Genomic DNA, 12,643 nt, shown 5'->3' on the forward strand with positions numbered 1-12,643 from the left:
TGCCGTCCCCGCACGCAGCGGAAGGGAGGAGCGAGCCCCGTTGCCCGGTGCTGGGAGGAGGGAGCGTGAGCGCGGTCCCTCCCCCTGCAGCCGGGCCGCGCCGCCCGCCGCTCGCCTCTCGCTCCGGGCGGCCCGGGCTAGGCCGCATCGGGCCACCCCCCGCCTCCTCCACCGGTATCGCGGCACCGCGGCGCGGCCTTTGAGCCACCCTACCCCGGGAAAAAAGAAAAAGGGGGCTCCTCGGCGGGATGCGCGGCAAGGGAGAGGAGCCGGCCGGTTGCGGCGGGGTCTGCGCGCACGGCTGCGCCGCCGCCGCCGCAGGTAACGGGCCGGGGGATGGGGGGGGACGGACCGGTGTGACCCGCGGGCTGTGTGTGTGTGTGTGTGCCCGGTGCGGGCAGCGGGGAGGGGGGGTCCGGCGGGCAGCGAGGGCCGAGGCCTTTGTGGCAGCCCCCGCCGCGCTGGGCGGGTGTGCGGCGCTCTTCTCTTTGTTGGCGGGGAGAGTTGGGTTTCGCCAGAAAACAGGGGGAAAAAAAAAATAAAAAAATAAAAAATAAAGGGGGGTGCGGAGCCCTTCGGCTCAAGGTCGCAGGTTTGAAGCCGAGCCGGCCCCGGCCAAAAGTCCTCGCCGCTTCTCATCACCCGTCGTGGCCTGATGTGTGAGAGAGAGGAGAAAAAAAAATTAAATAAATATATCACAAATGGATCTCTTGCTAGAAATCCTGATGGGTTGAGCACGCCCATCGAGCATCCGCCAGGAAAGCTGCTGTGCCGTCGCCGTGCAGCGAGTTCCGTTAGGTCAGGGCCGGAGCACGCTGCGGGAGCGGGCGGCGCGGTGCGGAGCATCGCCTTCGGCTGCCTCTCGGGTACAAAGGGCTTCACTCTGGCCTTCACCAGGTAGTCTGCCTGCCTGAGCCGAGTGAAACGCTCATTGAGATACCCAGGGCTCCTCTTAACAGAAATCCTGCTTTTTGCGCTGTCCATAAATCCGGCCGGGGTGATGTCTCTGGCTAAAGCTTGGGAGATTTCTCTTTTGGACGTCAGTCTTTCAGCCCACGGCAGAGTTGTGCGTGAGAGGGCACGGGCTTCAGGTGCTTGAAGGGTAAATGCTTTCCTGCTGTGCAGAAGGAATCATCACCTTTTTTAAAAAAAAATATTCGAAAGGGTGTTTTGATGTTGTGTTTTGACAATTGCTTTTCTTTAGATGATGAAGTGTGAAAGATGTGAGTAGTTTTGTGCTGGAGTTTACTCTTTCCAGGCTGTGACTTGAACTACTATGTTTTCCCTTTTCAAAATCACTGGTTTGGTTTGAGTTTCGTTTCTTAGGCTGTAATCTTCCACTTTGGAAATTTGGGGTTTTATTACATAAAAACTTCTTCCTCCCCTCCCCCCTTGCTTCCTTCTGTGCTTCTTTCCCACCCTCCAGCACCTTTTTTTTAAACATTATTTTTTTTTTCTGTAGTTTCTGAATTCTTTGGGTCTTGGTTCCATTCTCCTTCCAGAAGCCTTGCTGAGCTTTATCTTGAAGCTCCGAGTCTTTAATTGTTGCATTCAAGCTGTTCAACAGAGCAAATTAAACTTACTTCTGAAGTAAATGCTAAACCACCCCAAATTATTGTTTAATGAGCTGGTTCAGGTGTTGCCTGAGAAAAGTAGTAAATTTTCCCCCCCCCCCTCCTTCTTTTGTACTTCATTCTTCAGCGTTTTTTTTTTTTTAACGTGCATTTTCAGAGGGTGCTGGAGTATTTTATCTTTGGGCTCCGGTTCCCTTTCCTGGAGCGCCCGTTGCCATCGTTGGCTTGGTTCCACGTGGTGGCTGTCCCTGGGAGGTCCCCCGGAGCTCAGGGGTGTCAGTGGGGGTCCCCAGCAGCCACGGGGGGGAGACCTGCTGGGATTGGCCTCGTCCTTCCGTTTGGTGTGACCATGGATGGCTCTTCTGGCGAGAGTTGGGTGATATTGGAAGATTCATTTCAGATGAGGAAATAACGAGTCCTCGATGTCTCGTCGTACACCTACCTGTCCAGCTGCTCCTTGAACTCCTCAAGATCGTAAAAGTTATTCTAAAATTCTATTTATAAGGGCAAGTTCTAAACCTTCAATTTATAAACAGATGTCTTGTTAGCTCTCTTCATTTGGCTGCTTTTGTTATTAGCCTTGGATACAAATATGGCAAAATCAACTCTGATTTGAGGCCAGCTTCTAAAACGGCAGCGTTATATTGATACTAATGTCTAAGGCTTTGCTTCGTTGGCCTGGATGGTGGGATTTTGGAGCAGAACGTGATGAAGAGAGCTCCTCTACCTGCTCACTCAGGTCTGTGGGGCTTCTCACTCCTTACTGAGACTTGCGTGATCTTGACCTCTCTTTTACTTGGAGAAAGAATCTTTTTTCCGAGACTAATTAAATTTGTCGTCTCGTAGTATCCCGGAAGAATTGAGGTTGGGCTGAAGCTCTGGATGTCGTGTGGCCTCCTCCCCTTCTCGGGGCGAGTTGATCAGGGCTGTCTCCAGCCAAGTTCTGAACCTCCCTGAGGATGGAGGTTGGCCTTTGGTCACTCATTCTCTGATGATCTCACTTGCTTTTGAAGAACCCTTTCCAGTTTTACTAATTGTTGAATTTTTAGGCAAGAACTGCATGTGGGTTTTATTACTGTGTGTGCTTGAAAGGAGCCTTGGTCAGGGTTGCTAGATAGTGGTTTAAAAAAAAAAGCAACCCAAAAAAAGTAATAGTGTTTTGGTGCACTCCAACCCAAGCTGCCAGGTGGAACCTTCTCTGTCTCCCTCCATCTCTCCCCAGTGAAACAACTCCAGGCTGATTCCTTGTGAAATGGATGTTACGGAGCCACGGGGCTTTCTTCTTCCCTGTGAATTTTTGATGCGTTCGGATCATTCTTCACTGACTTGAATTTATTACTGCGGGGGCTTCTGTCCTGACGGGTGTTGTGTTTTAATACTTTGTCCTTGCTGCTCGTTTGTTGCTCCTCCAGGGATGCTCGTTTGATGCTTCGCCGGGGAAGAGACTTTGAGGGAAGAGGGAAACTGTTGAAATGGATCTCGTGCCCCTCTGTCTTCCTTGAACGAGGCTCTGGGCCATGTTCGTTGTGCTCTCGTTGTACCTGATGCTGTCTCTGCTTGTCACGTTTGTTGGGGTTAATGGAAGGTTTAGCCACTACAGCTGGAGCTGCTTTTTTTTTTCCCCCCCTCTCCTTTTTCTTTCAGTGTTGCTTGGAATTGTCATTGACTTTCACAATCAAGTTAATCCAAAGCACTCACTGGCATTGAGGAACTTAAATTAGTTAATTGGCTGCTTTGATAACCCCACCCTGAATTGTCTGCTGTCCAAGACAGGCTTCTGATATTCCTTCAGGATTTCGGAGCTGCGGGATGGACATCGTATTTGTCTCTGACTTGATAGGAATTGAGGTCAAAAATCAACTTTCTTTTGTTTTGGGAGCATTGGGTTATACCCCCTGACTACTGCTAGTAGGATTCCTCCCCAAACACCCCTCCTCAGCAGTGAGAGAAGGAAGATGCTCTTTGGAGGAAGATGCCAAGAAATCCAATCTGGCAGGGAAGGAAGCATTCTGCAAATCCAGTTCTGCAATTTCGGATTGTTCCCTTAAAAAAAAAAAAAAAACGACCAAAAACCAAACTATGAGTGGAAGATAAGATCCTTTCAGCTCTTGAATTTGGGATAAGAATGGGCTGAGGGTGATCCATCAAGCCTTAGAGTCGCTGCTGATACGTCAGATGGTGCTGCTGAATATGGCATTGTCAGCTGTGAAGAATACATTGTGTCTGGGTTGGGAATTCAGGGGCTGATCTCCCAGCCAGAACTGGGCTTTGTTATTTAGAGATCTTATTCTTCTTCGCTCTAGAATGGATTCAATATTTAGTCCTGACTGAGGAGTCACCTCGGGACGTAAGAAATTGGCTCTGTCATTAGGTAATGGCGTTTTTGGGGTGGACCTTTAAAAAGGGTGAACTTGTTACCTCCGTCTGTTACTTATCACAAAATTTCTCAGGGTATTGTTTTTGAAAGGGGAAGCAACCAGAGGCCAAATAACACAGACTGGTGCTAGAGGGTTTTGTTGGGGCTTTTGGTTGTTTTTTGTTGGATTTATTATTTTTTTTAATTTCTCATTTATGAAGTGAATTGAATAGTGCAGTTGGGAATTGTGTTAATGCTCCTCCCTCCATGCGTCCCGGCGGCATGGAATGGAACAGACTGCAGAGTGCCAAAGTCTTAGTCACTTTTCCAGTTTTCTTGAACAGGTCAAAGTCTGAATGTTGTGGTTCTTGCTCTGTGAGTGTGTAGAAACGTCACATTTGCTGTGTAATTACAGAAAATTGGCTTGTAGTTCTTTGTTAGGCTGAGACCGTTTTCGTACTCCTTGGCCAACACATAGAAGGTAATTCATGGACAATCAGTGTTCGTAAGTCAGAGTGCTTCTCTAATATTCCTCTGTTGTTCTCAAAGAGTTTTGCCCAAAAAGCATGAGAAACAGCAACTTTTTGAATTCTTCTTTATGGTGGAAGATCCTGTGGCTGAGCAGCAGGTGCAGGAGAGGGGCAGAAAGCCCGTCGGGTGTTGTGTGATCTTTTATGCATCGGAATAGTCGAAGGAAATTGAGCAGGTGGTCGTTCTCAGAATGATACGGGGTTGGAAGGGACCTCTGGAGATCATCTCCTCCAACCCCCACCCAGAGCAGGTCCCACAGGAACGTCTCCAGATGGGGTTTGAATGTCTCCAGAGAAGGAGACTCCACCACCTCCCTGGGCAGCCTCTGCCAGGGCTCTGCCACCCTCACACCAAACAAGTTCCTCCTCATCTTTTGGTGGAACTTCCCCTGTTCCAGTTTGTGCCCGTTCCCTCTTGTCCTGTCCCTGGGCACCACTGGAAAAAGCCTGGCCCCATCCTCCTGACACCCACCTTTGAAGGATTTAGAGACTTTGATCAGATCCCCCCTCAGTCTGCTCTTCTCCAGACTAAAAAGACCCAAGTCCCTCGCCCTTTCCTCATGGGAGAGATCCCCCAGGCCCCTCATCGTCTTTGTAGCCCTTTGCTGGACCCTCTCCAGCAGTTCCCTGTCCTTCTGGAACTGGGGAGCCCAGAACTGGTCCCAGTGCTCCTGCTGGGGCCTCCCCAGGGCAGAGCAGAGGGGCAGGATGACCTCCCTCCACCTGCTGGTCACACTCTTCCTGATGCCCCCAGGGAGGCCTTCTTGGTTCTGGTCTGCTCGTTTTGACACTGCTCTCCAAATACCAGCCTCTGTACCAGGTTGAAAAGTAACACCAACCTGAGCCCGTTCCAGCTGCCAGTCAGAATTAGACAACTGTCAAATTACAATGCGACTGGTCTTCAAATGATACCCCGCTCTTGACATACTTATCATGGGCCATGGAGGTTCTATTTCAGTGTCTCCCTGTATATGTTAAGGAACCCAGATTCCTACTGTAGAAGGTCTGTTCGGCTTCTGAAGGAGGTTTCTCTGAGTTTCAGCTGGTTCTTCTACCTTTCAAAACTCATCAGATCTTGGTGATGCTCTCATGGGTGTGACCGTTGGGTCATTTCTCCTTGGGTTTGGTCGATCAATCTGAAATTCCAGATGCTGGCAGTACCCATGATTGTGTGTTGCTGACTTCTTGCTCCTTGCTGAAACTTCCCCGGAATCAGAAGCCTCCCAAAAAATGGTCCTCAAACCTGTTGATGGTCTACAAGAAGAAGAATGAAGTTCTGGCCACCTGGGGAGTGTGTGTTTGTGATGTTGAGTGAACACAGGATCAGGATGGTCAGAATGGGAGGTCCATTTCTCTTCCCTTCTGCTGGTTTTGGGTGCCTGCAGGACCATGGAGATGGCCGATTTTCTTCTGAAACAAGCAAAACCAAATGAATTCCCTTTTTCTGGCTTAGTTTCCTGTCGGATTAGGCTACAGGTCATCTCTGTGCGTTTGGGTTTGTACCAGAGCTGGAGCAGCGATGGTGGTAGAGCCTGGGAGAAGTGGCACCTACCCCTGGCCCCAACAGCGACCTGTTAGATCTGCCCATTTGGGGGAACCGTTATCACATTAAACTTCATCTGATCTTCCTTGGGCTGCTGGAAATGGGGGCTGTCCCTGCAGGGAGACAGCGGTGATGCCTGTCAGAGGTGAGTTTGAGCAGCTCCCTCGCTGGAACCGCTGCCGTTGGCATCAAAGAGGAGGCTGGAACAGGAGGTGGGCGTGACATTGTTCTGTCTGGGGCAGTGGGATTTTTAGTATTGTCATTTCTTTTCAAATGAGTGATTTGAACTCATCCCAAATACTCCCTTCCTGTGCCGTGGCCCGAGCGGTGTCTCTCACCCGCTGGGGCAGGGGAGCTGAGCTCAGCGAAGCCAGTCCTGCTCCTACCTGCTGCCTCAGGCACCACTTCCTGCTTGGAAGGTTTATCTCCTGCTTTATCTCCAAAGACTCTGTTGGCAAACTTCTTCCCAGAGGGTTCTCAGAGCAATTTAGTACCAAACCGTATTCCCAACCTCTAACCAAGCCGTGGGGATAAATTCAAGGAGAAGGGACTAGAGATGAAGTACAAGGTCCCCAGGTGTTATTTCATGCTGCTACTGGTGGCTGGATCTAATGTGCAACTCCTGTGTTGTTGAGACCCACAATGATGGGATGAAAATACCAAAGTGTGTGTTTTTGTGAAAATACCAAAGTCTATTCAAAATAGTTATTACTCAGTTTGTTTTTGATGTCAAAGAATAACGTACAAAGACGCTTTTGCCTCCATAGTGAGGAAACAGCGGCAGCTCCATGTGTTAATCCGGGTTTTGGATTCTCTGCTGGGATATTTGTATTCACGTTCATAGGGTGTATGTAGTTAGTTGATTTTTTTTCTGTTGATGCTATATTCTTTGGGGGGAAAAAAAGTCTTTCCAAACTGTTAGGCGATTGGTAGTGTCACTGAATCATGGAGTTAAAGTGTCGGTGCTGCAGCTTTAACTACAGGATATTTGTACTTTAAAGAGGGGAGAAAATTGAATAATCTGTGCATTTTAGAAGTATGGGATGTACAGTAGTGTTGGCTGTTTGGGAATTGCAGTGTCATCTTGAATTTGGAGCTCGGGAGACTTTGCTGATGCCCGCAGACGTTGTAGTGAACCACTTAAAACCTCTGCTTGCTTTTTTATCTGTAACCTTAGAGACATGAATGCTCACGGAACTGCAGCGAGGCAGGTGTTAGAACTTGTCTTTGAACAGGACTGCACAAGAATTGTAAGACATTTAGTTCCTCTGTTGAATTTTTTTTTTATTTTTTATTTTTTTTTTTCAGATTCCAGAGACTTATTAAAGGAATTTCCACAGCCTAAAAACTTGCTCAACAGCGTGATTGGACGAGCCCTGGGCATTTCTCATGCGAGGGACAAGCTGGTGTACATCCACACCAATGGGCCCAGGAAAAAGGTGAGAATCCTGGTGGGATGGGGCTGGAGAGGGGCAAGAGGAGGGAAGTTGCACACAGAGTGGGAAGGGAGCCAAGAATACTGCTAATCCTGGAAGTAACTCTATCGTAGAGAAAAATAGAGGAGCATTTTAATTCCACGCAAAAGCTGCCTGGTAATCCTTCAAACAAGAAATATTCTCACTTCTTCCTGTCTCTCTTTATTTTCATGTACTTCAATAGGTGTATTTAGATGTAGATCCCGTCCCTCTCCTTTTGTGTGGGGAAGGATGGATTTATTTTTTTATTTTAAATAGCTTGCTGCAACTGGCTTTTCTCAGCAGAAAGACATGTAGTCTGTGCTCAAATGTTGGGCTATGTACCCCACTACATTAGAAAATTAAAATTTAAATGCTATATTTTAGACCTTATTAGGGCTAAACTTTATTGTAGGTAGTAATAGAAGAAATGGATCAACAGAAAATGTTCAGTTGCAACCAGAAAAGAATAATTTGTTTGCTGTGGAGTGAGGCTTCTAGTGCTACTTAAGGGCAAAATGAAATACAGGCTCTTTTTTTTGTTAAATGAAGCAGAGGAATTCCAAGCAAACGTTTTGCCAAGTGCTCTGAGCTCTTCCTTGGGATGTGGGAAGCTTCCATCCAAATCCTTGCTATAAACCCCGCAGAAGCTCGTAGCTGATGGGTGCTCTGTGTTCAAGGCTTTGCCTCCTTTTATCATCCCGCTCTCACTCTTGAGCAAAAAGCCCTTTTCCAGCTGAATTTCAACCGTAACGTCCATTCCAGGAAAAGATTCAGTTCTGATGGATTAACATTTTCCAATAACGTTCTGTCTAAAATTTCCCAGACAGTTTTTATTACCACATCCTCTTTAAGCATCCCTGTGTTTTAGGCAATACCTTAGTAATGGTTACTACAGAGTTCTTTTATTATTTCTGTGTTTGTTTTTCTTTCTCTCGAGCAGTGGTGCAGTTTCCTAACTGAAATTTTGGAATACCATTACCAGTGCCTCATCATTTGAGTTTCGTAATCAGTTCACGTTCTTGCTAGGGCTTAAATAGATGAATGTTGAAGATAACTTCAGATTAAAAATGAAACAAAAAAACCTAAACTAATAAAGGAGGAAATCAGGGTTGAATGGCAAAAAAACCCCACCAAACACCAACAACCCAGAAGAAGTGTTTGGGGACAGAAGGGCGGGTGAGACGACCCGGAGATGCCTCGGTTGGAAGTGAGCAAGGTTTTTTTTTGTGAGCACAGAGTAACTTGGCCTTCATGAGACAACTTTTTTTTTTCCTCAGCAGGTTTGTGCCTTTTCATGCAGAGCCCCTGGGCAAAAGAGGCAAGCAATTTCCTCCAGTAAGATGAGATTCAGCTGGCAGGCAGGCAGCCAGATCGGGCTGCTGAAAACTCAGGAGCCTTTTCTCTACCCCTTCTAGGTGGGGTTTTCCCAGCGGACCCATATGCCACCTTTCATCTCTGCTGCAGAAACTGGAGAGAATTCCTTAGGCATTTCCCTCCTTTGAGCCTTGCAGGAACTCGGCTGCAGCATCTGCAGGGCCGGGAGTAGAACGAGTTCTTGATTTGGAGGAGTTTTTTTTAAAAAAGGGCAGGGTTCAGCTCTCAGCATTCTCTGCCTCTGCAGGTTTTTCAGCTGCTCTCATCCAGCTCTGCCGGGATCAGAGGAGCTCTGGTGGGACTGTTAGTTCTCTTAACAGCTCGTGTTGGGCAGTGCAGACCCAGGGCTGGGTTCTGATGTGCCCGGTGAGTTTGGTACCTCCTGGGGAACCGTGATGAAACGTGCTGCTAATTACAGTTACAGCAAGGAGGCAGTTGGGAAGATTTGTTTGCTGTTGCGACTGGAAATTAGGCTGGATATTAGGAAAAATTTTTTCACTGAAAGGGTTCTCAGGCATTGGAATGGGCTGCCCAGGGAGGTGGTTGAGGCCCCATCCCTGGAGGTGTTCAAAAGCCGGGTTGATGCAGTGCTGGGAGGTCTGGTTTAGTGATGATGCTCCTTGTTTGTTGTGTGGGTGTCTATTTTTGTCAGTGAGGTTGACGGTTGGACAAGATGATCTTTAAGGTCCCTTCCAACCTAGAAGATTCTGTGATTCTGTGAAATGTGTCAGTGCATGTGGCTTCTCAGGCATGGTCTGGTGTGCTGCAGTGTATGTAGCAGGGGTTACTCTCAAACAGAATTGTTCTGGTAACGAGCTCTTGGCATTTGGTTCCTCCAAACTGACACGCTGCAGCCGGTGGAGCTCTGGCCCAGAGGACGTGGCACTGTGCTGGAAGTCAGCCTGGCTCAGCCCTGCAGCTTCTGTGTCACTCCAGGCACCTCCCATCCCTTCTTCAGGCTTTTCTTTCTAAATTACTGGAATGAACCTTCCCATAAAGGCACCGAACAAGCAGTTTGTTTGGGATTTTCATTTGTAGCTCTCTCTCTGCCTGGAGTTTGGAGGGGTTTGAAGTAGCTGCGCTCCTGGGGGAGAAGAGAAATTGTTCTGTACTGTCTCACTTTACTGGTTGTCTTTGCTTTTCAGAAAGTCACCCTGCATATAAAGTGGCCTAAGAACGTGGAGGTGGAAGGCTATGGGACCAAGAAGATTGATGCCGAGAGGCAGGCGGCAGCCGCAGCCTGTCAGCTCTTCAAGGTGAGCTCATGCTCCTCCAGAGCTTGAAGAAAAGCCTTTGAGTGTGCAGATGTGTCTGTTTCTGTGATGTGGTTTCTGACTGTTCCCCCTCTCTTTGCCTGTTCACTTTCTTAGTTGGCCTATCTGTTAATCAAGGGTAGATGGTGAAACCTTGAGCTGCCTGAATCCATGTGAGCTTAAAACCCTCTTACTCCAGCCAGGCATGAACTCAGTAAATTCTTTGAGTTTTGGTCCTTGTTCTTTACATCTTACACCTTAATCAGCTTCTACCTTAGTCCCAGCATCTATGGTGAGAAGTAGATCCTTCCCTCCAGTGTATTTGCTGCTTTTCTTCACTAACTCCCACTTCTGTCACCCTGCCTGTAGTACCTTCAGAGGCACTTGTTTCCTCTTCACGTAAGTCATAGTGTGTGTCGATTGTGTTCTGTTTCATGATGACTCTTTTAAGTTACTCCAGTCTGCCACTTATTTATGGCTGGAAATGGCTGATATCCGTGCCCAGCCAGCGTCAAACAGGTAGAGTGAAGTTCTAAAGGTGCAATAAATGGTGGTACGTAGCAGGTACCTGACAATAAGATGTGGTTTTGTCCTCAGTTCTGCCACTGACTGAGCAAGTGAGTTTGCTTTTGGAGTTTCCCTTTCCCCTGTGGAGGAGGAACAATGATACCTTCCTACTGCAGAGCCTAGAAAAGACAATGCAGTGCCCTAAGAGAGAGCTTTTTGATTTGCTTGGAGATCAAGAAACCTACATTAAGAAATAACTATTTAATTTTTACATTAAGCCGTGAGAAGTTAAGAATTGCAGCATTAGAAGTAGCAGTTTGTTCAGCTGGTCTCTGTGCTCAGGCTGGGTTCTTTAATCCTCTGATGAGCAAAACCTGTTTCACTGCTGACTTTGTTTCACCCGAAGCGTGGTTGGTGCTCGCTCAGTTAACATTCACTGGGAATATATTCCTCTGTTATTCTCACTGGTCAATATGCAACAAAAGGATTGTTTCCTGCTTTCTTTGAGAGCCTGGAAGTTTTCAAAGGGAAAAAAAATCTTATCTACATTTATATTTTTCTCCAAATTTTGGGAAATGACTAAATTGCATTTTTAATACAGAACTAAAAAAAAACCCAAACAAACAAACCCCTGAAGCCATAGGTTCAGAGTTTAGAACTGTGATGCTGTGCCAGATAAACCCGTAACCCGACAGAAGACCCTTGTGATGGGAGGCCTTGTGTAATCAGAGCCACAGAAACAGCTACGGATGCTGATTTAAATAAATAGTCATCAAATCAAGAAAATAATAGTGCCTAATTGGTGCAGAGACTGTCTGAATGTAGTGACTTTGAGTACAGCAGCTGGAAAAGGGAATTCTCACTGTCTTAGCTACTCCCACAGCATAAAATAATACAGATTTGTCTAATATTGGGAGGCCTAAAGATGTAAATTTTAATTTATTGTGGCGATCTGGTAAGACATGGGGTGTGTTGAAGCTCCAGCCATATTTAGAGCACATGTAAGGTCCAGTCCTAAATGCAGGTGGTAGCGCAGCAGTAATTAGGAATTCTTCTCATTCTGGGTTGGGGAGATCTTACTGCTGCTCGTACAAATAACTTCTGTGAAAAGGAAGGAGATGAACCATTCCCTGAATTCTCATCTTGTGTTATCCCAGATTCTACTTGTTTAGACTAGCCTTCCCAAAAAGATGCATTTCGGGCTCTGAGGTAGGTTTCAAAACTTCAGAATGCTAAATATAGTTAATAGTTTGTAAAACATCACTAAATCTTGGCCCAGCCTTTCCAACAAGCCGCATGATGCCAAGCAATTGTGCTCTGGGAAGTGAGGTTGGTGAACAGATTCCCTTTCTTAAGAAAATACCGGCAGGAGGAAAGCTTTCAGTTTCTGAAAGTCACTTTTTCCGTGGGATATGAGGAAATTCCTCCTGCGTTTCTCTCCTTGGCCAGATGTGGTTTGGTTTCCTGCAGAGTTACGCGTTTCTGTGTGTCTCCTGCAGCTGACAATGTGGTTTTTTCTCTTGCAGGGCTGGGGTTTGCTGGGGCCCAGAAATGAGCTTTTTGATGCTGCCAAGTACCGGCTGCTGGCCGAGCAGCTCGGCTGCCCCGACGAGCGGTGGTGCTCCGAGGGCAAGTGGCGCTCCAAGTCCGGACCTTCCCTCGCCGACTTGTCCACCTGCTGGAGACGGATGGAGCCCGACGAGTCCATCCAGCCCATGGAACAGGGCAGGATGCCTAAAGCCATGAGGAGAGAAGAGCTTGAGGAAGGGGAGTTAGAGGAAGGGGAACTGGAGGAAGGAGAGCTGGAAGAAGAAGCCATCGATGTTTCCGATTACCTACCTATGGCACATCAGGATGCTCGAACTCCAGGCAGGGATGCGAGGTATGTCTGCCCTGAGGGCTGCTAATCCAGGGCAATAGAGAAGAAAGACTTTTGACTCCGGGCAGGGATGCGAGGTACGTCTCCCCTGAGGGCTGTTAATCCAGGGCAATAGAGAAGAAAGACTTTTCTTTGTTCTCACAGTTGAGCTCCAGCTTCACACGGTGCTG

General features: G+C 47.5%; 1 protein-coding gene across 2 annotated transcripts in view; it reads left to right on the plus strand.

Moving 5' to 3' along the window:
* DHX30 (DEAH (Asp-Glu-Ala-His) box helicase 30) overlaps window positions 1-12,643 on the plus strand; it is a 37,638-nt gene that overhangs the window by 8,516 nt on the left and 16,479 nt on the right. The window contains exons 1-4 of one of the 2 annotated variants that reach the window (XM_014955770.1): window positions 41-321; window positions 7,312-7,442; window positions 9,980-10,090; window positions 12,121-12,476. In XM_014955770.1, coding sequence (XP_014811256.1) covers window positions 249-321; window positions 7,312-7,442; window positions 9,980-10,090; window positions 12,121-12,476 — 671 coding nt within the window. In that variant the 5' untranslated portion in view covers window positions 41-248. Of the gene's footprint in view, window positions 1-40; window positions 322-7,311; window positions 7,443-9,979; window positions 10,091-12,120; window positions 12,477-12,643 lie in introns of those variants that run through there. The other variant, XM_014955771.1, reaches the window with a different exon arrangement.

The sequence above is a fragment of the Calidris pugnax genome, unplaced genomic scaffold (genome assembly GCF_001431845.1).
Source record: "Calidris pugnax isolate Ruff unplaced genomic scaffold, ASM143184v1 scaffold272, whole genome shotgun sequence".
Classification (NCBI taxonomy): Eukaryota; Metazoa; Chordata; class Aves; order Charadriiformes; family Scolopacidae; genus Calidris; species Calidris pugnax.